The sequence below is a fragment of the Giraffa tippelskirchi genome, chromosome 6, assembly GCF_054371585.1.
Source record: "Giraffa tippelskirchi isolate mGirTip1 chromosome 6, T2T-mGirTip1v1.2.pri, whole genome shotgun sequence".
NCBI lineage: Eukaryota > Metazoa > Chordata > Mammalia > Artiodactyla > Giraffidae > Giraffa > Giraffa tippelskirchi.
This window is the reverse complement of record NC_137280.1, coordinates 72,303,674-72,329,068: the sequence shown is the minus strand read 5'-3', so window position 1 is coordinate 72,329,068 and position 25,395 is coordinate 72,303,674. Positions and strand designations below refer to the sequence as shown.

The window sequence follows — 25,395 nt, the reverse complement described above, 5'->3', positions numbered from 1 at the left end:
AATAACAGATGAACTACAGTGAGAAGTTTGTGAGGCAAAAGAATATACAGAAAACCCACCAGCATGTCTTTCCTTGGACCTTGAGGTCCCTAGACTGTTTGCTTTCTTCTTCACCTTTGAGAATCTCCTTTTTTTTTTTTTTTTCTAAACACTGTTTAGAACTTTTGGCTATGGTTAGTGAAAATAGGGAAAAATATGTCTACTCCATATTTCCTGGAAGCAGAAGTTATGACAGATCTTTTTCTTTCTTTCTTTTGGGGCTTCCCTGGAGGCTCAGAGGGTAGAGAATCTTCCTGCAATGCAGGAGACCTCATTTTACAGATGCAAAACAAGCTCAGAGAAGGTGTGTGATGTCCTCAGAGTCACACAGCTCTCACGTGATGTCACCCAAGTTACACGAGTTCAGTGCCTGTGTTCTCTGCTCTCAATCTCCTTGGATCACCGTATACACATGAACGCGTCAACAGGGACCTTCTCTGCCTGTGTTCACAGTGCAACAGACTCAATAGCAGAATAGCTCCCAGCTGTGAGTTCAGTGAGCCATGAGAAACTGATGTGTTCATGGTCTATTTTACTTCTGTTTCAGTTTGTTTTATTCAAAGTCTGTTACCCAATGGGTTTGAAAACAGTGGAAGGGGAGGACGATGACGAGGCCAGGCATGTTCTTGCAAATGAAAGGATCATTAATTGCGAGGCACAGAACTTCAAAACGTGCTTCTGCAAATGTGGCAGAAGATGACAATGAGAGTCTCTTGACAGCATGGGAACCTGCTCGACATTCTGCAATGACCGGATCTAGAAATGGGGGTGAGGTGATAAAACCCAAAGCACAGAGATACACTGGTGACATTGTTTGCTGATACCCCCAGGATTAGCAGCTCAGATGCCGTGTTTCTAAAGGAAATATTTGTGTTGCAATGTGATAGCAATTCAGTTCGTGTATGGATTGTCTGCCATGAGCTCAACTCCTGTTTTCTTTAAAATGGACTTTTTTGCCTAAAGAAAAGCCATCTCTCATAATGTGCCTGTGGCATATGACTTATTACTCCCTTGTTCCTGTTTCTAATACCACCAACCTTTTCTGTGTCTGATAAGATCCTCAGATGTACTCAACTTCCTGTCTCCGTCTTGGCCCATCTCATCCCTCCCTGACGGTGCTGGCAAAATAAATCTCTCTCTGATGCTAGACGATCATGCATGCCGTCTGGAAGCTAGCCTGTTGCCTACAGTCTTTAGGATTAGGTCTAGGTGTTTTTAGAAGCAGGCCACAATAAGAAGTCCGATATTCAGCAGCCTGTCCTCTGTTCTTTTCTTAGGTATTATCAGATCCGAGTGACCTTGAAGGTGTCCTCAAGGATCCCCCACAGACTGAGCGCCTCCATCGTTGGGCAGACAGGTGAGCAGGAGGATAACAGGGGGCACTTGCTGCCCGCTGGTAAGCCTTCATTTATCACTGTAAACCAGGGCTTAGCAGAGCGCAGGGTACGTAGAGGCACTCAGTGAACCATTGTTGATTGTTGAATAAGTGGATTTTGGAAATGGAGACCCACTGTTGCTTTGGCTGTGTGTTATTGCAAGGGAGCCCTGGCTAAAGGCAAAAAAAAAAAAACCAAAAAACCCAAAGCCTCTCCTAGGAGCAGCTGGCATACGAGTATAATCCTGGCTGTGAGTGCATGCTCAGTTGCTCAGTTGTGTCTGACTCTTTGTGACTCCATGTACTGTAGGCCACCAGGCTCCTCTGTCCATGGGATGTTCCCAGCAAGAATACTGGAGTGGGTTACCATTTCCTGCTCCAGGGGATCTTCCTGACCCAGGGATCGAACCTGAGTCTCTTGGGTCTCCTGCATTGGCAGGCGGACTTTTTACCACTGAGACACCTGGGAAGCCCCAAACCTGGCTGTAGAGGTTGGCTAAAATCAAATCAGGGAGGAAGAGGATGGGAAATGGCATCTAGCCGGTAGGTAAGAAGAAGCCTGTTGTCAAAGAGGATTTAATAAACAGGACTGAGTCAGTAGGCAGGTGTGGTAGCATTTTCTGTGCACAAGGAGTCAAATGCAATACTCTTTGGGAAGAAGGATTGCCGAGGACAATCCAGGTTCTAACCTTGGAGCATTACTAAGGTATCCCAGGCTATCAGCAGGTTCAATGTGATAATGTTGAGTCAGAAATATAGAACTTATTACATAAAAAGTAAAGCTAGACATCAAGATTATATTCTTGCAGAAGTATTTGCATTAGTAAGTTTGGGAGACTATATAGATCAACCAGACCTTAAGAAGAAGCAGACATACTTTGGAATGGAAGAGAGAGAAGGTAAGGAGACAAAAAGACAGAACCATGTAAAAGATGCTTGACTTTCACTCTACAAGGTAGCCAAGAATATTATAGAAATCAAATTCAGTAAGGTCAAGAGCTCTGGTCATTCATAACTACATTTCCAAAATTTCACTTTGAGTTGCCTTGGCAATTATACTACCCCATAGTTGACAGTGATATTATGGCGAGTAGAATTGTATGCAGTTGAATGACTGCAAAGTTAGTGCAGATATGGTGGTCTGTTTAGCTCCTCTTTGGGGGAGGTGTGGCAGGTGCAGGGTAGAGGGAGCGTACATGGACCCTGCAAGGGACAAGCCAGGGAGGCCGATGGTCTATGGGCAACAGGCTGGTTGGGGCCTGTGATCCAGAAAGAGAAAGACCCTGGAGACCGCCAGCTTCTCCCCTGACTCTGCACAGAGTAAAGCAGTAAGTAGTAGTCAAGCCCCCACATTTCCAAGGAGGTCCTTCCCTTCCACTCTTCACTCCTCCTTTCTCCAGGGAATAAGTCAAGCATCTGAGACTGGAGGTCACCCCCTCTCCTATGTCCTGTGCTCATTCAGGGTGCCTGCAGGTTCCTACTGTGCTACCTCCTGTGTCGTGCCTCCTCCCACCCCAGCTTCTGCCAGAAGGTTCACGGAGTTGACTGAGAAAGTAGGACATTTGAACCCTGATGTTGCATGAACTAGTCATGTGATCCCAGGCCTTGACAATTTGAGCTTCATTTCCTCACCTGAAGCATAAATAGCCATCCTCTGTAGGGCTTTGTCTGACGCATTGTATTTCTTGGTTTATTTGGGTCTCATCTTTTCTTGGTGAGCCTGGCCATAGGTTTGTGCATTTTGTTTACCCTTTCAAAGAACCAGGTCTTGGTCTTACTGATTTTGTAAAAATCTCTATTTTATTTATTTCCTCTCTGATGTTTATTATCTACTTTCTTCTGCTAACTTTTGGTTTTCTCTGTTCTTCTTTTTCTAATTCTTTTAGGTGGTGGGTTAGGTTGTTCGAGATTTTTCTTCTTTCTTAAGTAAAGCCTATATTGCTATGAATGTCCTTCTAAGAACTGCTTTTGCTACATCCCATCGATTTTGTATGGTTGAGTATCTTAGAGATTATAAATGTAAAGGGTATTTTACATGTTATAGAGGTTATTAAAGCAAATGTCCTAGATCAGAAACAGAACCTTTTTCAAAAATTTTTTAAATTAGTATTTTTTATTTTTTTGAAAATTATTATTAATTGCAGGATAATCACTTTAAAATAGAAATAGGAAAAACTCATTGTGTCTAGCGAGGCAGAATTCAGGAGTGGTACAGGCCACACATTCCAAAATTTCCAGGTTCAATTCCTGCTTCCGACACTTCTCAGTCTTGTGGATTGAGAAAAGTTATTTCCCCTATTTGGTTTCTTGGATTCTTCACATATAAAGTTGGGCTGGTAGGAGGTCCCTACCTCTTAGGTTTGTGTTAATGTTTGAATGAATTATGCAATAATATCACAATATTATCACAATAACCACCAGTAAGAGTAAGTGACACAATTACACGTTCAGTAGTTGTTTACTTAGTAGCATCTGCCACAGGTTGGTGTTGTGGAATGCATCCCTGGGGATGAGAAGATGCTTTCCTGCTCTGGAGGCACCCAGTCTTCATGGGGAGACAGAAGTGTCACAGTAATTAATACAGTAGAGGTGGTGGCTGAGATGAGATTTTTGTCTCAAAGGCGCAGCCAGTTGAAACAAAAGCACCAGGAAGCCATAAACCCAATACTGTTCATACAGAAGATGTTGCCTCATAAATTAAGGGGCAGAATTATACATTCTTGTTCTCTTTGAAAACATGTTCCTTCTCTGGTAGCCATATGATATGGAAATGTGCTTTAATTATGCAGGTGATTTAGATTTTGCTTCTCTGGATGGGACTTACTTTCTCATTGGGTTTTCCAAGGTAGGTGTTTATGATTTCATTTTGTGAATAAGAAAAAAATAGTAACTTCCCCTGGGAAATGTGGCCGTAATTGCTATACTACAGTGTTTCTTTCTTCAGTACTTTTTAAAAAGGTGACTTGGGAAAAGTTGCTACGGTAAATGGATGGTTCCTTCTTGTCTGAGTTAGCAACATGTCTTGTGAAATAGACTAGGACAGTCTCTGAGCTTGCACCAGCTAAGAGTTATCCTCCCCAGGCCTTCTAGAAAGACCCCCACATTACAGAAGGGACACGTATGTAAAGAGGTGAATACACTCCAACGGTGACAGTGGATTCATCTGCTCATGGCCCTGGGTGCAGGGCATCAAGGGAGCTTGTTCTCTGTGAATGTGGACGTCTGGATGGTTTGCGCTTAGAGGTCGGTACGATTCTAAAGGCCACTGGATCTTGGTCATCACCAAAAATATAAAAGTATAAACTGTAGGTGATCCTCTAATGCTTCACCGAGGCCAGGATACCTCTGGCTCTTCCAAAACTTTTCAGATTCCTCCTTTAAGCCAAAATCCTAAGCGCTGAGAGATACAGACATGAATGATGGTGAATGAAAACGTGAGGGTTACGGTATTCCAGGAAGAGAAACCAAAAGTAAGAATTTTTTTTTTTTTAATGTGATTCTGCTTGATTTGAAGGCTTGCGTTTTGTGGGTTTCACAGATTTGTTTCCTAAGTTCAGGGTTACAGATAATTGTCTGCGTCTGTGAATGGATGTTATGTATACTTAGTCTTGGCTGTTTCCTTTCACCCATGTGATGCTATTTAATAGGTTTTGCAACCCTTCCTACCTGGAGATGTCAAAAAATATTATTTTCTCTTAGGGGGATGATCAATTAAGTCATATACGGGGGAGGGACACTGCTTAAACTTACTGAGGCTGTGTTAAGTGGTTCGGCACAAACAGACATCTGTTAGTCACTGCTCATCAAAGCAAGAGAAAGGATGAGCAGTAAATTGTGGAAGCGTGAAAAAATTGCCATGATTAGTTTTAGTAATGTTTTGAGAGGTAATTTACATTTTCATTAAGTGAAAGCTTTTAAGAGTTTCACCATGTAAAGGGTGGGGAGAGACATTTATTCTTCAAATGAATCAAACTAATTTTTTTTCAGGGCCCATTAAAGTGCAGCTAAATATCAAATATGCCTGTTTTCATGGCGAGTATTAATCAGGTAAAAACGCTTTAGCTCCTAGTCTTTGAGTGCCCTCCTGGGGCCGGAGGCGAGTGCTGCTCAAGAAGGCTGTCAAGAAGGACATGTCTGGGGGAGTCCAGACCTGAAGGATGTTGTCACCTCTGCTCCTCACAAAAGTCATCTTGGAAACATTGAAGCCAGGGCCCCTCACCTTGGGTTCCCAGTGTAGACCGTGAATCTGCTCTGCCAGCTGGTTCAGTGATCAGCTCCCTGGGGGTCCAAGCCAGAATTGTTGTCCATCTTTGTTCTTGAGATCAAATCTTAAAGTCTGCTCAACCTCCAAAGTCCCTCTTTGGGAAGATTTCTTCAGTCTCTTGTACTATGGTTCATCCCTCTCTGCTTCAACTTAATGGCCTTCCCAGGTGGCTCAGTGATAAGGGATCCGCCTGTCAATGCAGGAGACCTAGGTTTGATCCCTGGGTCAGGGAGATCCCCTGGAGGAGGAAATGGCAACCCTCTCCATTATTCTTGCCTGGAAAATTTAATGGACTGAGGAGCTTGGGCTGCAGTCTACAGGGGTTGCAAAGCTGGACACAACTGAGTGACTGAACACACACACACACACACACACACACACACACACACACTGCTTTTAATGCCTGTCTCTTTCTTCCTCACCTTCCACCCCTCTAGTCCAATAGGCTGGCAGAAAGGATTTGTGCTGGTTCTCCGTGGTGATCCTTGTCCCTGTGAGAATCACTCATTCCCTGTCTGAGCGTCCTCACTGCCTGTACACATGCGACGTGTGTCCCTCCCTGTCTCATGCGATTCCCCTGCCCATTTGCTCTTGGGACCTGCATTTGGGACTCTGCATTGGAGGACCCAGCCCCAGGTTCCCAGGAACATGCTGTCCAAGATCTGAACTTGCCCCACCCCACCCCCAGCCCTTGCCACGAGCCCGTGATTATCAGTGCACGTGTGTGGAGATGCGCTCCTGTCGGGGGATGGGACAGGCTGAGATGTAGACCCCGCCTCCTGAGTCCCCTGTAGGAGCAGGCTGGCGCTCCCTTCCTGGGGACATTTGCTGAGATGCACCTCTGCCTGCCTTCCCCGCTTTCCCTTCTTGGGGTCCCTGCTTCCCCAATCTCGTGGGACACACGTGTGCTAAACCACCTGCACACAGGTCCTCGTCTGCATCTGCTCTATATCATCTGTCCCCCGAAACCACTCGAAGTGGTACAGCCGCTCCTTATCATATGGGAGGCAGGGTGTGGAGTCAGCCAAACCCTCGTTCCCCTGCGTTCCTGGTGACCCTGTGCCAGCAGCCTCTATAGAAATGACCTTGGAGGACCATCTGGGGCATCAGTGAAAGTACTGTGTGTGGGTATTTAATGGACTTCCTGTTGCCTGGGAGCCTGTGTGTATACCCACACATCAGAACATAACGTCCTCGGTCACCTTTGTACTACATTTGTCAGGAGGAGTCCCCTGATCTATCTACCCCACATTTAATGAGCTTTCAGTGGAGATATTTACACAGCATCAGACCCCGGTTCCTAGCCTGGCTGTGTGTGAGGCACAGTTAACACACAGCTAGATGGCTGAGGCTGCTTTCCTGGAGCTCTGGGACTGGGGTGGGGAACTGAGGGGTGAGTGACAATCACCAGAGTGACAGGGGGTGGGGGGCTTTGACCTCAAGGCAGCCTCCCTGGGAAGGCTTGACTGCTATCTTCCTGAGCCTGTCTCCTGTGAACACACCTGACTTCCAGGTGGCCTGCCTTCTCATCCAGATCATCAGTGCAAATCTCTCTGTGTTCAGAAAGTGAGCAGAGTCCTGCCACCAGGTCTGCACAGCCTCAGCTGCCCGGGTGCCTCCCTCCATCAGCTGCCCGGGTGCCTGCCTCCACGCTGAACAAGGCTCCTGGGCCCCCTGCTGCCCCGCACCCCACTCAGGCAGCAGCACCACCAGGGTGCACCTGCATCTGCGTGGGGACACCTTGCACCTGAGGAACCAGGTTTCAGGGAAAGGTGAGGGAGAGGGCAGGGCCCCTGAAGCGTAAGCCAGAGAAGATACACATGCATCGGATACACATGCCTCTTGCTGATGGAAGAGACAACAGTCTTTATCACCTGACCCCACATAGAGGCTTGAGAAGCAGGCAGCTGCATCCAACGCTCCCTGCGTGACCTTGGACTTGGTTCTAACCTCCCTGTGCCTCATTTTCCTTCTCTGTAAAATAGCAACAGGAATAATATTAATAACAGTAACTTCTTCATGGGGTTGTGAACATTTTAAATAGGAATACGTATAAGTACTTAGAGGGGAGCCTGCCATCCTAAGCCCTCAGTAAATGCTGGCTATTTTTAGTTTTATTACAAAAGCAGGAATCAGCAGACTTGGGTGAAATTTACACGGACTGAAATGTTAGCCCTGATGGGTTTTGCGGTTTATTCAGTACCTGTTTTTCCGCAGCCTCCTATGTGTCAGGCACTGTTTCTGGAGCTCATGAGCCTCCAGATGCCCAGCTCCTGATGTTATTATCTAAAGAAGCAGTGAACATCTTATCTCTGGAGGTTTCACGCAGAAGTTTTCACATGGCAGAAGACAGTGGCTAATGAAAAGAACATTGCATGAAAGTGTACATATATATATATATGCAGAGTCATTCCAGTCTTTTTTATTTTTATTTATTTATTTTTAAAATATTTATTTATTTGGCTGTGCCAGTCTTAGTTGCAGCATGTGGGATCTAGCTCCCTGACAAGGTATCGAACCCCATTCCCCTTTATCGGGAGCTCTGAGTGTTAGCCACTGGGCCACCAGGGAAGTCCCCAGTCTTTTCTAAAATAAAGGGGCATTATTATTATTATCATTATATACTTATAGAAATAAATTAATCCTCAGTGTGGAAGTTGACGCTTACATTTACACACCAGAGTCCCGGTACCATGTTGCTTCTTTATGCAGTTCTGGCTCCCTGGTGCCTGCTGGAGTGCCTGGGACACAGTTGGCATAACAGGTATGCTTATTGTGTTAGTGAATAAAGATCAGAGGGCAGAGCTTGGGCTTTAATGAAAGGAACAGAGAGGCTGAATTCCACTCAATTAAAAATAATAATAATAAGCTTTTGAAGCCTCAGTGAACAGGTTGTTTTGAAAGGAAGCATTTCAGTGGGAAAGGATGCTGTTTCGAGTCCTCAATAGTCAAGCAGTTGTTTAAAAAAAAGCTGATGATTATTTAGCAAAAACCTCAAAGTATGCGGCAGAGGCTGGATAATTTCTTCCTAATTCGGCCAAGTGGTCACTGACAGTCTGAGAATGGACCTCGGGGTGTGGAATTTGGAGTAACGACATGGAGGTGTCCAGGAGGGGGCAGCGGGCAGTGGGGTTATTTAGGACCTCTGGAACCACTGCAGTTTCTCCCAGGGTGGCCCAGGGACCTCCTCTCACAGGGTCCCCTAGGGACTTGCAAGCAGTCAGTTTCTTGATCCATCGTCCCCCGCCTCCTAAGTCAGACTCTCAGAGTAAGACGAGATGATACATGGATAAAATGCTGAAGGGAAAATCCACAGGGGGACACACAAGAGCAGAATCTTAGAATTCTGTAATTGCAGCTAAGGAGTTGACGCTGCTGCTGCTGCTGCTAAGTCGCTTCAGTCGTGTCCGACTCTGTGCGACCCCATAGACGGCAGCCCACCAGGCTCCGCCATCCCTGGGATTCTCCAGGCAAGAATACTGGAGTGGGTTGCCATTTCCTTCTCCAGTGCATGAAAGGGAAAAGTGCAGGGGAAGTCGCTCAGTCGTGTCCGACTCTTAGCAACCCCATGGACTGTAGCCTACCAGGCTCCTCCATCCATGGGATTTTCCAGGCAAGAGTACTGGAGTGGGGTGCCATTGCCTTCTCCGGGAGTTGACGCTAATGATGGATAATTGGATGATTTAGTCTTCTCCCTTCGGTGACTTACAGTTACAAGAAGAGATGCTGAAGTCTTAACACCTTAATGTAAAAGACGGGTCCCTGAGGATGGGCCCAAGCAGCAGAGGGTCTTTATTTCCCATCTGCTGACAGGTGCGCTTTTATCCATTTCCTCTGGAGAACAATGCAATCATGAAATGAAAAGGAATATCTTCTGCTGAGCTGGCTGAGGCTGATAGACAAGTGGAATGGTAACTGCCATACACTACAGAAAGCCTGCTTCTCTTTGGTCCAAACTCTCCTAAATGTCTACCCTGACTTGGGCATAAGCTCTCTTTTTACCATGATGAATGATTAAGTCTATCCTGTAAATGGGCTTCCAAGATGGCACAGTGGTAAAGACTATGCCTGCCGATGCAAGAGATGAGGGTTCGATCCCCGAGTTGGGAAGATTCTCTGGAGGGGGGACATGGCAACCCACTCCAGTATTCTTGCCTGGAGAATCCGATGGACAGAGGAACCTGGTGGGCTACTGTCCACAGGGTTGCAAAGAGAAGGACACACCTGAGCACACACACACGTCTTGTCAATATTCTACCGTGTAGAATGAGGTGGTCTGCAGCCCCATTTACGTATGGATTTCTTTTTCATTCAAGGGAGCACACAGAGGAAGGGTCAGATGCATCAGAACCTCTGGAATGGAGGGAGGAGGGAACATATTTAAGGGTACAGCTCCTGCTGCTGGAGCTTCTGCACTCTCCACGTGGAGCCCCAGAGCCATTTCGAAATCCCCATCCAGGCTCACTCTAGCCTTTTATAGAGTGTCTTTGATTCATGGTGCTATTTCTGTGCACCCAGTAAAAAAATATATCAGGAAAATGTTACTTGAGGCTCCACTCAGAGCAAAATTCCTCGACAGGTGCCTGGCGATTTGAATAAGATCCATTTGAAAGCAGAGTGAGGTTGTCCTGGAGAGGGGGGTTACTGGATCAGGCTTTCCCACACATGGGCTCTCCATGCTTCTGTCTAATAAGCCTTTCTTTCCAGACAGCCCAAGATGAGAGGATGGATTGATGTTAGAACTGCTCAGGCAGGAAAATGAACAGAAAGTGCCTATCTTACCTTTTCACATCTGTAGAGTATTTGGACAGTTACAGAGACAGGGTTTCCTGTTTTGTCTTGGTAGCTACTTGTGATGATCCTAGGAGAGACTATGAGAACGCATGACCTCTGAAGGGCATGGCTTTTACTCAGAATGTTCCTGAAAGAAAAGCTTGTTTTTCTTTTCTCCATATTTTTTTTTCCTGTAATAATGCATCCACTTTAAGTAGATGGTGATTTTCTAAAAGACTACTTGGCTTGACCTCAAACAGATACATTTTCAGGGAAACTTGGAAATAAATGCACAAAGCCATCCAGCCTAGAATTAAAAAAAAAAAAAATTACTGATGTATAGCTAATTTGCAGCTGTTAATTTCTGCTGTTCAGCCAAATGATTCAGTTATATGTATGCAATACATACATTCTTTTTCATATTCTTTTCCAGTATGACTTATCACAGGATATAGAATATAGTTCCCTGTGCTGTGCTCTGGGACCTTGCTGTTTATGTATCCTGTATATCATAGTTTGCATCTGCTCATCTCAGACTCCCAATCCATCCGTACCCCACCTTCTCCTCCCCCTGGGTGACCACAAGTCTGTTCTCTGAGTCTGTGAGTCTGTATCTGTTTAGTAGGTAAGTTCGTTTGTATCACATTTTAGATTCCACATATAAGTGATATCACATGGTGTGTGTCTTTCTCCTTCTGACTTTTTTCACTTAGTAAGTGAAGTAATGATAATCTCTAGGTCCGTCCATGTTGCTGCAGATCAGCCCGAGAATTTTTCCATCCAAGTCCATTGCAGCAATTTCTCTCCATCACTCTCAGACTCACCTCGCTTACATCCATCGCCAAAGGCCGGCCTGCATCACCCTCACATAGAAGCCAGGGTAATGTATTTTACAGACAATTCAGGTTACATCAGGCCCCTACTCAAAGTCTGCTAATGATGGTGATGATGATGATAATGACCCAGAATGCTTACTGTGTGCTAGGCACTGTTCTGTTCTTTGCATATTATTATGCAAATATTACAAATATGAAAATATTACATTTTCTCACTTCTTACCACTCTATAGGGTAGGTGTTATTCTTATCGCCACTCTACAGATGAAGATACTGATGGGAACACCTGGGAAGAGGTGGGTTCAGGATCTGATCCAAGAAGTCTAGATCTTAACCACTGCATCACATTGCTGCTTGCGGACCTGGGAACAAATTACAAAGTCCTTAGCAGGTCCTGGATGGCCCTGTATGGTCTGATCCTTGACTTTCCCCCTTAAACTCGTCTTTTGCCCTCTTCCCATCACTCTTACTCTTCCTTAAATACATCAAGCTCATTCCCAACTCAGAGCTCTGAACTTTGGGGGTCCTTCTCCCTGGAAGTAGGTCTTTCCTTTCCAAGTCTTAGCCTGGCTTGCTTTCTCAATGAATTCAGATCAGGTCTCTGCTCAAATGTCACCTCCTCAGAGAGGCTCCTTGCTCATTTTTTTAAAAAAAATAGATTTCCTGTTGTAACTTAATTTCTTATTCTGCTTTATTTTTTTTAGACTACTTCAACTAGTTTTATTACATATTTATTGTCTGTGTCTCCTCTACAATTTAATAATAATGCCACTTTTCAGTAAATCATCACTGAGTGTTTTCTATGTGCCAGGAAATAGAATGCTTCAAATGTGTTTAGTATTTATGGGTATGGATGTATGTTATTATCACACTTTTCCTAAGCGATAAGTTACATGAATAGGCCCTGTTTTATAGAAGAGGAAATTTGGATGTGGCGAGCCTAAAGACTGATTCAAGGTCCCCCAGGTAGTAATTCGTGGAGCCAGGATTCAAACCCAGTGAGCCGGACTCCAGAGTCAGGCAGGTCCTGTGTGTTGCCTGCTCCCCCCACAGTGCTGAGGCAAGACTTATACTGATCATCCACTGGAGGAGTACTCAGCTGTGCTGATGAGTGCTCTTGCTACCCAGCTGGTCCAGCAGGAGGAACCAGAACTAATCCTTGGACCACATCCCCATGCCCATCTCCACATGGCATCAAATTTCAAGTCCCATCCCTTGAGATTTTCTCCTCTTCCTTGTGTCTCTTGGGCCCCTTCCATGCTCACAGACCCCATTCTGGTCATGCTCGGTTTTCTTTCCTTGCCTCAACCTTCTCCCAGCCTCGATCCCTCACACTTCAGCCCTCATTACTACCATAGATGCTGCAATAGCAAAGTCAGACCTTCAGGGGCTGCCCCACCAGTGCCCCATGGATGTGCTTTTAGGATGCTGTATGTGCACGTGTGGTGCATTGTTTCAGTCCTGTCCAACTCTGTGTTGCTAAGGCCTGAAGCCTTCCCAGCTCCTCTGTCCATGGGATTCTACAGGCGAGAATACTGGAGTAGGTTGCCATGCCCTCCTCCAGGGGATCTTCCTGACCCAGGGATTGAACCCAAGTCTCTTACGTCTCTTGAATTAGACAGGCAGGTTCTTTACCACTAGCACCACCTGAGAAGCACCAGCCAGAATACTGTACATGTCATCTCAATTTTACTGTTTAAATATTTTCAACGTTTTTTTAAAAGACGCAATGAGCCAAATGTTTGTCATTATTTTAATGAGTATTTATGCCTGGAAGACCTATTGAAGAGCACAAAATAGTGGTTACAGTCTATTTGGGTTCAAATCCTGGTTCCTCATCTTTGAAACAGTGAAACAAGTGCCTGGTGCCTTGTTTCCACATATGGAAACAACAGCAAGACCAGAACGTCTCTCACAGGCTCCCCTTGAAGATTCGGTTAGGTGATGCTCAGCCCCTACAAGCAGCAGTAGTGTTCCAGTGTCAGCTCCTTTCCTCCTCCTGTTCTCTCTCCCATATTTCAGCTCTGTGCACCTGCAGAACTGACTTGGCAGGGACATCCATTTTTCATTGGGCCTGGTATGCACAGATCTGATCATGTGACACCATGCCCATAGGCTCCTCCTTGTAGCATCGTTGCGAGGGGCAAAGGGATTCAGTGTATCTGCATGAAAGTGAAAGTCACTCAGTTGTGTCCGACTCTTTGCGACCCCGTGGACTATACAGTCCGTGGAATTCTCCAGGCCAGAATACTGGAATGGGTAGCCTTTCCCTTCTCCAGGGGATCTTCCCAACCCAGGGATCAAAGACAGGTATCCAGCATTGTGAGCGGATTCGTTACCAGCTGAGCCACCAGGGAAGCCCAAGAATACTGGAGTGGGTAGCCTATCCCTTCTCCAGTGGATCTTCCTGACCCAGGAATCAAACTGAGGTCTCCTGCATTGCAGGTGGATTCTCTACCAACTGAGCTATCAGGGAAGCAGGATGGCCTTAACTTCCTGAGGAGGCAGACATGCCCTGGTCCTCTGGTCCCCAAACTGGGGGAATCTAAATCACGCTGTTTGAGTAGGTGCTCCATTTTTGGCTGAAAGGAAGTGACTCCTCTTTTCTCTCCTCAACTGAAAGTGGTGTAAATAGAGACTGACTTCACAGACATAGCTTTCTGCAAACAACTGTATGGATGCTCTCTCCAAAACCCTTTCTTCCCTCTCCACCTGATGCCATATTATTCCTCTAACCTAACTGAAGAATTTAGAGCGGTAGTTCTCACCCATTCCGTTTGTGAGTTGTGCTTTTGAGTCTAGCCTTTGACATTGGTTTGCAGGGTGTGTTGTGGTCATTGTCAAAATTTAATTTTAATAACCCATAAGATGCCTCTTTTTACCTTTAGGTGGTACACTTCCCCCACTCCAAATTAAGTGTGCCATATTTGATAAAGGACAGAAATGGTATGGACCTAACAGAAGCAGAAGATATTAAGAAGAGGTGGCAAGAATACACAGAAGAACTGTACAAAAAAGATCTTCACGACCCAGATAATCACGATGGTGTGATCACTCACCTAGAGCCAGACAACCTGGAATGTGAAGTCAAGAGGGTCTTAGAAAGCATCACTACGAACAAAGCTAGTGGAGGTGATGGAATTCCAGTTGAGCTATTTCAAATCCTCAAAGGTGATGCTGTGAAAGTGCTGCACTCGATATGCCAGCAAATTTGGAAAACTCAGCAGTGGCCACAGGCCTGGAAAAGGTCAGTTTTCATTCCAATCCCAAAGAAAGGCAATGCCAAAGAATGCTCAAACTACCGCACAATTGCACTCATCTCACATGCTAGTAAAGTAATTCTCAAAATTCTCCAAGCCAGGCTTCAGCAATACGTGAACCGTGAACTTCCAGATGTTCAAGCTGGTTTTAGAAAAGGCAGAGGAACCAGAGATCAAATTGCCAATATCCGCTGGATCATCGAAAAAGCAAGAGAGTTCCAGAAAAACATCTATTTCTGCTTTATTGACTATGCCAAAGCCTTTGACTGTGTGGATCACAATAAACTGTGGAAAATTCTGAAAGAGATGGGAATACCAGACCCTCTGACCTGTCTCTTGAGAAACCTGTATGCAGGTCAGGAAGCAACAGTTAGAACTGGACATGGAACAACAGACTGGTTCCAAATAGGAAAAGGAGTGTGTCAAGGCTGTATATTGTCACCCTGCTTATTTAACTTCTATGCAGAGTACATCATGAGAAATGCTGGGCTGGAAGAAACACAAGCTGGAATCAAGATTGCTGGGAGAAATATCAGTAACCTCAGATATGTGGATGACACCACCCTTATGGCAGAAAGTGAAGAAGAACTAAAGAGACTCTTGATGAAAGTGAAAGAGGAGAGTGAAAAAGTTGGCTTAAAGCTCAACGTTCAGAAAACTAAGATCATGGCATCTGGTCCCATCAATTCATGGGAAATAGATGGGGAAACAGTGGAAACAGTGGCTGACTTTTTTGGAGGGGTCTCCAAAATCACTGCTGATGGTGACTGCAGCCATGAAATTAAAAGACGCTTACTCCTTGGAAGGAAGGTTATGGCCAAACTAGATAGCATATTTAAAAGCAGAGACATTACTTTGCCAACAAAAGTACGTTTAGTCAAGGCTGTGGTTTTTCCAGTGGTCATGTATGGATGTGAGAGTTGGACGGTGAAGAAAGCTGAGCGCCGAAGAATTGATGCTTTTGAACTGTCGTGTTGGAGAAGACTCTTGAGAGTCCCTTGGATTGCACGGAGATCCATTCAATCCATCCTAAAAGAGATCAATCCTGGGTGTTCATTGGAAGGTCTGATGTTGAAGCTGAAACTCCAATACTTTGGGCACCTCATGCAAAGGGTTGACTCATTGGAAAAGACCCTAATGCTGGGTAGGATTGGGGGCGGGAGGAGAAGGGGACGACAGAGGATGAGATGGTTGGATGGCATCACCGACTCGATGGACATGGGTTTGGGTAGACTCCGGGAGTTGGTGATGAACAGAGAGGCCTGGCGTGCTGCAATTCATGGGGTCGCAAAGAGTCAGACACGACTGAGCGACTGAACTGAACTGATTCCTTTCGGCTTCTGTTTTTGAAATATTTATGACATTATGACTAAATGGTCACTTGAGCAGTTCTTTTTCCCCTTTACTCTCATATAACTCTCAGGAGGATAGAAACTCGCTTACTGACACCACTCACGCATCTGCTATCACTCCTTTGTGACTCAGTGCGGATATGTTGAGTCAGTGGACTGATGGATGGATGAAAGGATGAGTAGATGAATGCCAAGAATTCACATCACTTCCAGACCTCATTGAAAGATGCTTTCCCTTTCATCTAAATCCTCTTTGAAAGCTTCACCTGAGCACACATTCTCCAGTATTGATTGCCTTGGTTTAGAGCAGTTCTGGTCAATATTATTAAAGTTTAAAACACGATAAAAGTCATGACTCCTGAAAATGAATGTTCTTGTTTATCTTCATTGAAGTAAACGTACTTTGCCTCAGCCTTCTGAAATATGTGCCAATGGATGACCCGTTATTTCATTGGTTGGTAGCAATGACAGTAATGAATTTCTATTGATTTTGCAACTGAATATGCCAGGCACTGTGCTAGGTATTTCATAAATACTATTTTATTAATCCTCATAACAATCTTTGGAGAGAGGTTATCTCTGTTTCCATTTTCAAAGGAAGAAACCATCTCAAAGATTTTATGAATTAGTAGAATCAAGGAGTCGGGTGTTTCTGAATCATTGCCACAGTTGGAGTGTTAATTTTGTTTGAAGTGGATAACTTGACTTCTCTCTATTTTTATTATTTTTAGTAATGGTAAAATGAGAAGGAAATGTTTTTTAAAAAATATTAAAAAGCCAATAGGTTTAAGTCTTTATACACTTTTTTCAAGCCAAAAATATATATTTTTAAAATTTCACATTCAATAAAAGTCAACAAAAGAAGATAGGTTTCCTAGGTCTACTTGAGCAAAAAGAACCTATCTTTTGCAGAAGATTTAATGTAAGAGATTATGCAATCAGTCAGTTTTACATCAGCTAATATCACAATATTCAGAGAGATGCCTTGTGTTATGTGAGCTTGTAATCACAGATTTGACAATGTTTAGGGCTATTAGGGAACATGTTCTGGGGAAGGAGATGGTGAACAGAAATGGGTGTGGCCTACAGGGAAGTGGGTGTGGTCTGCAGGGAAGTAGGTGTGGTCTACGGGGAAGGCAAATGGCACACCAAGGAGAAGGAACAGCAGGGGCAAAGGTGATATGGTGACAAGGAGGGTGGCATTCAACTGTGGCTACAGGAAAATGAACTAGGGAGCTTGGAAGGTGATGAGGCTAAGCAGAGGCAGGTGGGCTTTGAGGACTATATTAGGGGGGAAAAGCTTTTCCTTTATCCTGAAAGGAATGGAAAGACACTGAAGGATTTGAAGCAGAGGAGCAGCTTGGTTCTATTTGCATATTGAAAATGCACTTCTTTGGAAATATTGTGAAGCTTTGGAACCAGAGACAGGTTGAGCAGACTGAAGGCAATTGAACTGTCCAGGTGAGAGGCCAGCTAAGAGTGGGCAGATTGGTTGGTGGTCAGGATAGAGAGAAGTGAGCATTCAATGAGGATCACACTCTGAAGGCCAGGGAGACAGTGACTCTCAGATTTCTCATTCACACGACAGGCTGGCTCATAGAGCCACTTACTAAAATAAGGAACGCTGGATGAGAAACCGTTAGTTTAACTTTTTTTTTCCCCCTCTAATGGGGGTTTGTAGAATTTACTTTGGAACATGTTAGGTATGTGGTGGCTTTGAAAATCCAAACAGAAGATCTCAACTAGGCAACTGGCCTTAGAGATCTTGAACGTTGAGAAGTCTGGGTGATTAATAGATGCATGGATTTCATTGGCTGACTACATGATACATTTTATGTACAGGAGTTAGAGAACACGTGAAACAGGCAAATGTAGTTCAGTCACAGGGCTTACCTTCTGTTGGAAGAGAAGACAGTCAATATGCCTCCAATGGTACCGTAAGCTTTGGGGTAACATCAACCACCATAAGGGAGGTAGGGAGTGATGCTGAGGATGGCAGAGAGGCAGCTGTGATAAGGAGGCAGAGGAAAGGTATCCAAGCATCAAGAGGAAACTGGTGGGACTTGATCTCACCGAGACAATGGGAATAGAATATTTTAAGGAGGAAGAGTTAACCGACTTTGCAGAATGCTTCTGAGGATTGAAGTACGATGTGCACTAGAACTTTCCCGGCAATCTTGCAGGTGGGTAGAGCACTCATCACCTTGATAGGAGCTCTTTGGGTGGTGAGAAGGTCCAGAAGCTATATTTGGGGGCAGGCACTGTAGTGTGAGTACAATGATGAGAAAAATGGAGACAGCCAGTAGGGGCATTCTTTGGGTAAGTGTCACTGCCAAGGCTTGGAGGCAGACAGAGAGGTAGCCAGAAGGGCTGTGAGTTTTGGCTATTGTTTGTATTTTATTTCTAATGAGAGAAAGCTGACTTCACTTCAAAGCCATTGGGAAGGATCTAGTCTGGGAGAAGTTAAATCCGTAAAATAAAGTAGGGAAAGTCATTGAAACTCTAGTCATTAAAGGTTTACTTTTCTCAGTCCCAGTTCAATGGCTGCTGGGATGAAATACAACATGACTGAATCCTAAGAAATGCATGCAGACGTGTAAATGAACAGTTAGGAGCTGATGCGTGATCATGGGGCTTCTCAGGTGGCCTAGTGGTAAAGAACCTACCTGCCAATGCAGGAGACATAAGAGATGCAGGTTCGATACCTGGGTTGGGAAGATCCCCTGGAGGAGGGCATTCTTACTTGGAGAATCCCATGGACAGAAGAGCCTAGGGGGCTACAGCCCATGGGGTCCCAAAGAGTCGGACAGGACTGATGCAGCTGAGCATGTGTGATCACTGGACATGTGCTGCTATGGTGGCCCAGCCTTGGGGGAGGACGTCCAGACAGTGAGCTGCACCGCCCCCACCCCCCACATCCTGACCCCAGCTCATGGCAGCTAGGTGATTGTGGTCGTGGCACACATCAGCAAGTTTACACTATCCCCTCTGCCCCAGGGTGGAGATGTTGAGAAAAATGAGCCTGAGAGAAGAGGCCATGTGCTAATTGAATCTAAAGCTTCAATAATTAATTCCGAGAACCTAGGCCTAGGCATGCATTGATTTTGGAGCCAACTGGCTAAGGGTTGGCTGACACCCAGCCAGGTGCTGCTGCGACTTTTGGATGCTGTTTATAGAATTTGCTCAGACACAAAGGCACTATAGCATCCTTGGAAATAGTCCTTCGGTGCCCCACTGAGCACCGAGGGAGGGCATTGTGGGGTGGGAGGAAGGCCCTGGACTTGGAGGTTGAATTCTGTGTCCTGATACTAGTTCTGCCCTTGGGCTGAGTCTGCCATCTTCTTGAGCCTCCCAGTTCCTTTCTGAAATGGATTTACAGAACTGTGTTATTTTCTCTTTGCTCTTAGTCTCCATTTTGATCTGTAGATTCTCATCTGTGAAATGGGTTTATAGAACTATGTGCTTTTCCTTTAGCTATTAGTCCCCACATTGATGTGTGGATTCTAGGACTTAGGATAGTGGCTCAGATGAAAAAAGGAAAATTTACCTTCCTCAGTGAGGACTCAGTCTACTTTTGGGGGTAGCCGGCAAATGCTCTACCTATTACTTTGCTAGAGTCTTATTGAGCACCTAGTTTATTCAAAGCACTCAAAAGTCACAGGGAAGAGACCCAAATGACCATCCTGTTGTCTGTGTCATCGGATAGCTTGTAGGATGATGGAGAAGAAAGAAGGGGGCATGTGGATGAGGATGAGGTGATGCCAAGTTGAATGAAACAGAAGGTGGGATATGCACAACAGAGGTGTGAATGTGGAAGGATAAAGTGTATTGTTAATACAAATAATGACACCAGTCACCGTCTTATTTAACTTTCACCATAACACTTTAGAAGAAGAGATTTTCATAGTTAGCTTACACATGAAGAACATTAGGCTTAAAAAACAAAAATAATTCGCAGGTGGGTATATAGTTGGAAAAACTGAAAAATGCTTGTTTGGAAAGATGCATGTGTACCTGTGTTCATAGCAGCACTATTTACAACAACCAAGATACGGAAGCAACCTAAGTGTTCCACAACAAATGAATGGATAAAGAAAAAAAATATATATATATATAGAATGGAATATTATTCAGCCATAAAAAGAATGAAATTCTGCCATTTGCAGCAATGTGGATGGACCTAGGCAATATTATACTTAGTGAAATTTGTCAGACAGAAGAAAACAAATACTGTATGATGTCACTTATATGTGGAGTCTAAAATAATGATACAAACAAATGTATATAGCAAAACAGAAACAGACTCACATATAGAAGACAGACGGACAAGGGAAGAGAGGAGGGGCAAGATATGGGTATGCAATTAACATATGTAAACTACTATCAGTTCAGTTCAGTGGCTCAGTCGTGTCCGACTCTTTGTGACCCCATGAATTGCAGCACGCCAGGCCTCTCTGTCCATCACCAACTCCCAGAGTCTACCCAAACCCATGTCCATCGAGTTGGTGATGCCATCCAACAATCTCATCCTCTGTCGTCCCCTTCTCCTCTTACCCCCAATCCTACCCAGCATTAGGGTCTTTTCCAATGAGTCAACTCTTCGCATTAGGTGGGCCAAAGTATTGGAGTTTCAGCTTCAACATCAGTCTTCCAATGAAAACCCAGGATTGATCTCTTTTAGGATGGATTGATTGGATAGCCTTGCAGTCCAAGGGACTCTCAAGAGTCTTCTCCAACACCACAGTTCAAAAGCATCAATTCTGCGGTGCTCAGCTTTCTTCACTATCCAACTCTCACAACCATACATGACCACTGGAAAAACCATAGCCTTGACTAGACGGACTTTTGTTGGCAAAGTAATGTCTCTGCTTTTAAATATGCTATCTAGTTTGGCCATAACCTTCCTTCCAAGGAGTAAGCGTCTTTTAATTTCATGGCTGCAATCACCATCAGCAGTGATTTCGGAGCCCCCAAAAATAAAGTCTGACACTGTTTCCACTGTTTCCCCATCTATTTCCCATGGAGTGATGGGACCAGATGCCATGATCTTAGTTTTCTGAACGTTGAGCTTTAAGCCAACTTTTTCACTCTCCTCTTTCACTTTCATCAAGAGTCTCTTTAGTTCTTCTTCACTTTCTGCCATAAGGGTGGTGTCATCCACATATCTGAGGTTACTGATATTTCTCCCAGCAATCTTGATTCCAGCTTGTGTTTCTTCCAGCCCAGCATTTCTCATGATGTACTCTGCATAGAAGTTAAATAAGCAGGGTGACAATATACAGCCTTGACACACTCCTTTTCCTATTTGGAACCAGTCTGTTGTTCCATGTCCAGTTCTAACTGCTGCTTCCTGACCTGCATACAGGTTTCTCAAGAGACAGGTCAGAGGGTCTGGTATTCCCATCTCTTTCAGAATTTTCCACAGTTTATTGTGATCCACACAGTCAAAGGCTTTGGCATAGTCAATAAAGCAGAAATAGATGTTTTTCTGGAGCTCTCTTGCTTCTTCGATGATCCAGTGAATATTGGCAATTTGGTCTCTGGTTCCTCTGCCTTTTCTAAAACCAGCTTGAACATCTGGAAGTTCACGGTTCACGTATTGCTGAAGCCTGGCTTGGAGAATTTTGAGAATTACTTTACTAGCATGTGAGATGAGTGCAATTGTGCAGTAGTTTGAGCATTCTTTGGCATTGCCTTTCTTTGGGATTGGAACGAAAACTGACCTTTTCCAGGCCTGTGGCCACTGCTGAGTTTTCCAAATTTGCTGGCATATCGAGTGCAGCACTTTCACAGCATCACCTTTGAGGATTTGAAATAGCTCAACTGGAATTCCATCACCTCCACTAGCTTTGTTCGTAGTGATGCTTTCTAAGACCCACTTGACTTCACATTCCAGGATGTCTTGCTCTAGGTGAGTGATTACACCATCATGATTATCTGGGTCGTGAAGATCTTTTTTGTACAGTTCTTCTGTGTTTTCTTGCCACCTCTTCTTAATATCTTCTGCTTCTGTTAGGTCCATACCATTTCTGTCCTTTATCGCGCCTGTCTTTGCATGAAATGTTCCTTTGGTATCTCTAATTTTCTTGAAGAGATCTCTAGGCTTTCCCAATCTGTTGTTTTCCTCTATTTCTTTGCACTGGTCGCTGAGGAAGGCTTTCTTATCTCTCCTTGCTATTCTTTGGAACTCTGCATTCAGATGGGAATATCTTTCCTTTCCTCCTTTGCTTTTTGCTTCTCTTCTCTTCCCAGCTATCTGTAAGGCCTCCTCAGACAGCCATTTTGCTTTTTTGCATTTCTTTTCCATGGGGATTGTTTTGATCCCTGTCTCCTGTACAATGTCACGAACCTCTGTCCATAGTTCATCAGCCACTCTGTCTGTCAGATCTAGTCCCTTAAATCTATTTGCCACTTCTACTGTATACTCATAAGGGATTTGATATAGGTAAACTACTATGGATAAAACAAATAAGAAACATATCGTATAGCCCAAGAAATTATACTCACTATCTTTTAATAACCTATAATGGAATATGTACTATATACTATTGGAGGAGGAAGTAGCAACCCACTCCAGTATTCTTGCCTGGGAAATCCCTTGGACAGAGGAGCCTGGCAAGCTATAGTCCATGGGGTCGCAAAGAGTTGGAGACAACTTAATAGCTAAACAAACAACAGCTATATGCTATAATTCAATACATTTTTTAAAGAATTTTTTTTAAAAAGGCAAGTGAATGGAGAGTGTGAACTTGAATGCAGATCTGATTTCAGAGCCTGGGCTGCTTGTAACTACACTGAAAGTAAAAAATCTCCATGAAGAGGTGACGTTTGCGAAGAGATGCAGGGTTTTGAGATGAGATCCAGGCTATCAGTTCATTTAAAAGAGAGTAGTTTTGTTCCTTTTATACCATGCTCCTTCCTAGAGGCCTAGTGCCTGGGGTGGCTAGTGAGGGAGATGTTTTGAGCTGGAGAGGGGAGAGCTGGCCCTGGGGTTGTTCCCAGTCACACAGAGACTGTGCTTGTGTGTCCTGACACAGACGGGGGCTATTGGTGCCAACGCACAGCTGAGAGAAAAGATGCTGATGAACAGAGGCTGTGACACCATCTATGTCCTGGAGGACAGGCTCTCAGGTGTCTCTGGGCTTACACTGAGGTTAGAAGGAAAAGCAGTGAGGCAACAGCCTGAGAAATCGAGAAGGAAAATGCCTTTACCTGCAGGGCCAGGTCTCAGCAGGGAGGCTGGGCTGACCCACACACGGTATGGAGATGCTGTGCTCATGTTAACCAGGGGCTATGTTCAGCCAATGCATCTGGTAGGAGCAATTGTCAGAGCAGCCACTGCCCTCCAATCTCTAAGCTGCCCCTTCACTGGCCAGTGAGCCTGGCCCCTTGCCCAGACCCTCGCATCCCTCTAGTCCATAGTCCATGAATAGAGGCTTTATGCCTGGAGTAGCAGATGGCCTGCAGGACACTGCTCATCACTGTGCCTGGAGTGCATTCTGATCAGTTGGTACCTGCCCCACGGATACGGTCCATGCCCTAATGGACAGGAGGCAGGGCTCTAAGCAAGGAGGATGAGGCACTGGAGGAGAGTCCAGGTGAGGATGGCCTTGACTTGGGTGTTCAGTTCAGTTCAGCCTCTTAGTCATGTTTGACTCTTTGCAACCCCATAGACTGCAGCACACCAGGCTTTACTGTCCATCACCAGCTCCCAGAGCTTGCTCAAATTCATGTCCGTTGAGTCAGTGATGCCATCCAACCACCTCATCCTCTGTCATCCCCTTCTTCACCTGCCTTCAATCTTTCCCAGAATCAAGGTCTTTTCCAATGAGTCAGTTCTTCGCATCAGGTGGCCAAAGTATTGGAGTTTCAGCTTCAGCATCAGTCCTTTCAATGAACACCCAGGACTGATCTCCATTAGGATAGACTGGTTGGATCTCCTTGCAGTCCAAGGGACTCTCAAGAGTCTTCTCCAACACCACAGTTCAAAAACATCAATTCTCCAGCACTCAGGTTTCTTTACAGTCCAGCTCTCACATCCATACATGACTCGGGGGTAGCTCCACTCATTCACAGCTTGGTGGGGGGTAGGGTGGGGGGGCAGTGGTGGGTCCAACCCTTGGAAAGAGTTGGAGCCTGAGGAGGCTTCAGAGAGCTTGCTGGACTGGTCAGTCTTGGCTCAGCCATGGCCCTGGGGCTGGTCTTTTGGGGGCAACTTCGATGTCTATGGAAGAGAAAGGCAGAGTGACCACCCATTCTTATCTACTTAGCAGTGCCTCCAGGGATGCCCTGATATTTTCCTAGTAAGTCTCAACTGCCCCCTCCATTCCATGGTCTCCCATCAAGGACCAGGTCACCTTGGGCTGGAGTATGGCTCTGCGCTCCTTGGAACGCGCCAGGACCATCACTGGGCGGGGACGCTGCAGCTCTTACACATATTTGATTAGCTGCAATTGTGCTATACTTAGTTCTCCTTGCGAAGCATATGGCTGAGACAGATGGCTCGGTCAACACTGAAGCACATAGACAGGGCTCTTTGCCTCCCATTGCTGGGTCTCCTGATGACTTTTTACCAGAATGGGATTCAGAATTGGAAGAGGGAGCTTTGCTTCTACTCTTCTCAGAAAACCCCAGGCTATATGTTTCAGGCAGACTTAGTGCCAGCTGTTTGTAAGGGAGCAGGGTAGGTGTGGGTGATGGGTCATCATGAGGACAGAGCAGGAGACAGACCTTCCGGGACCCAGCTGCTGGAGCCCAGATCCAGCTCATGTCCACAAATGTTTATGAAACATGGCTGCCAAGTTCTCGGGGATCGGATCACTCAGCCTTGGTCAGTCATGCGTTTTACAAATATTTGCCCGACCTGGACATCAGGAAGAGTTGCCTCTGTGCTGAATAAATCCTTACCTGGACTGCAAACCTCCAAAGTTGTCATTTAAGACCAGTTCCACCATAGTAAATAATTTAGATTTTATTCCAAGTGCGATGAGGGTTGAAGAAGTCTGGTTGAGATTTTACATTAATCGACTAAAGAATAGTAATAGTAGAAGTAGAAATAAAGTTTTCCGTATTGTCTATTGAGAGCAAATTATGAAGTGACCCAGAATGGGTCCATCAGAACCACATTTTGAATGCAAACTCACACGATTTGTGCAAGACTGGATGAGAGACTGAGGGAGGAAGAGGAATCGATGAAGAGTAGGAAATGTTTTACTCTTTGTGGTTAAGTTTTGGGGTAAGGGACACATGCGGGAAACACAACCAACTGAAGGCTCTGTATTGGATTGTGTAAGTTTATGGTGTGGATTTAACATCAGAGGAGTAATGTCAAGTGAGCAAGGGATCAGGTCTGCTCGAGAGAGCAATGGAGCTGAAGTCAGACATTTGAGGGCCCTGAGCTTGTAGGTGGCATATTGTTTTGTCTTCTATTGTTTAATCGCGAAGTCATGTCTGACTCTTTGGGGACCCATGGATTGCAGCACACCAGGCTCCTGTA

At 45.0% G+C, this 25,395-nt stretch overlaps 1 protein-coding gene across 15 annotated transcripts in view; it reads left to right on the top strand.

The window, feature by feature from the left end:
• Positions 1-25,395, top strand: part of FAM135B (family with sequence similarity 135 member B) — a 252,056-nt gene that overhangs the window by 137,054 nt on the left and 89,607 nt on the right. For 13 of the 15 annotated variants that reach the window (XR_014057507.1, XM_081503749.1, XM_081503757.1 and 10 more), the window contains one exon: positions 1,317-1,396. The exons of the other annotated variants lie outside the window; for them this stretch is intronic. Coding sequence is in view for 12 of the 13 variants with exons in the window: in XM_081503749.1 (XP_081359875.1) it covers positions 1,317-1,396 (80 nt within the window). In the remaining variant the exon portion in view is untranslated. The remainder of the gene's footprint in view (positions 1-1,316; positions 1,397-25,395) is intronic. 15 annotated transcript variants of the gene reach the window in all.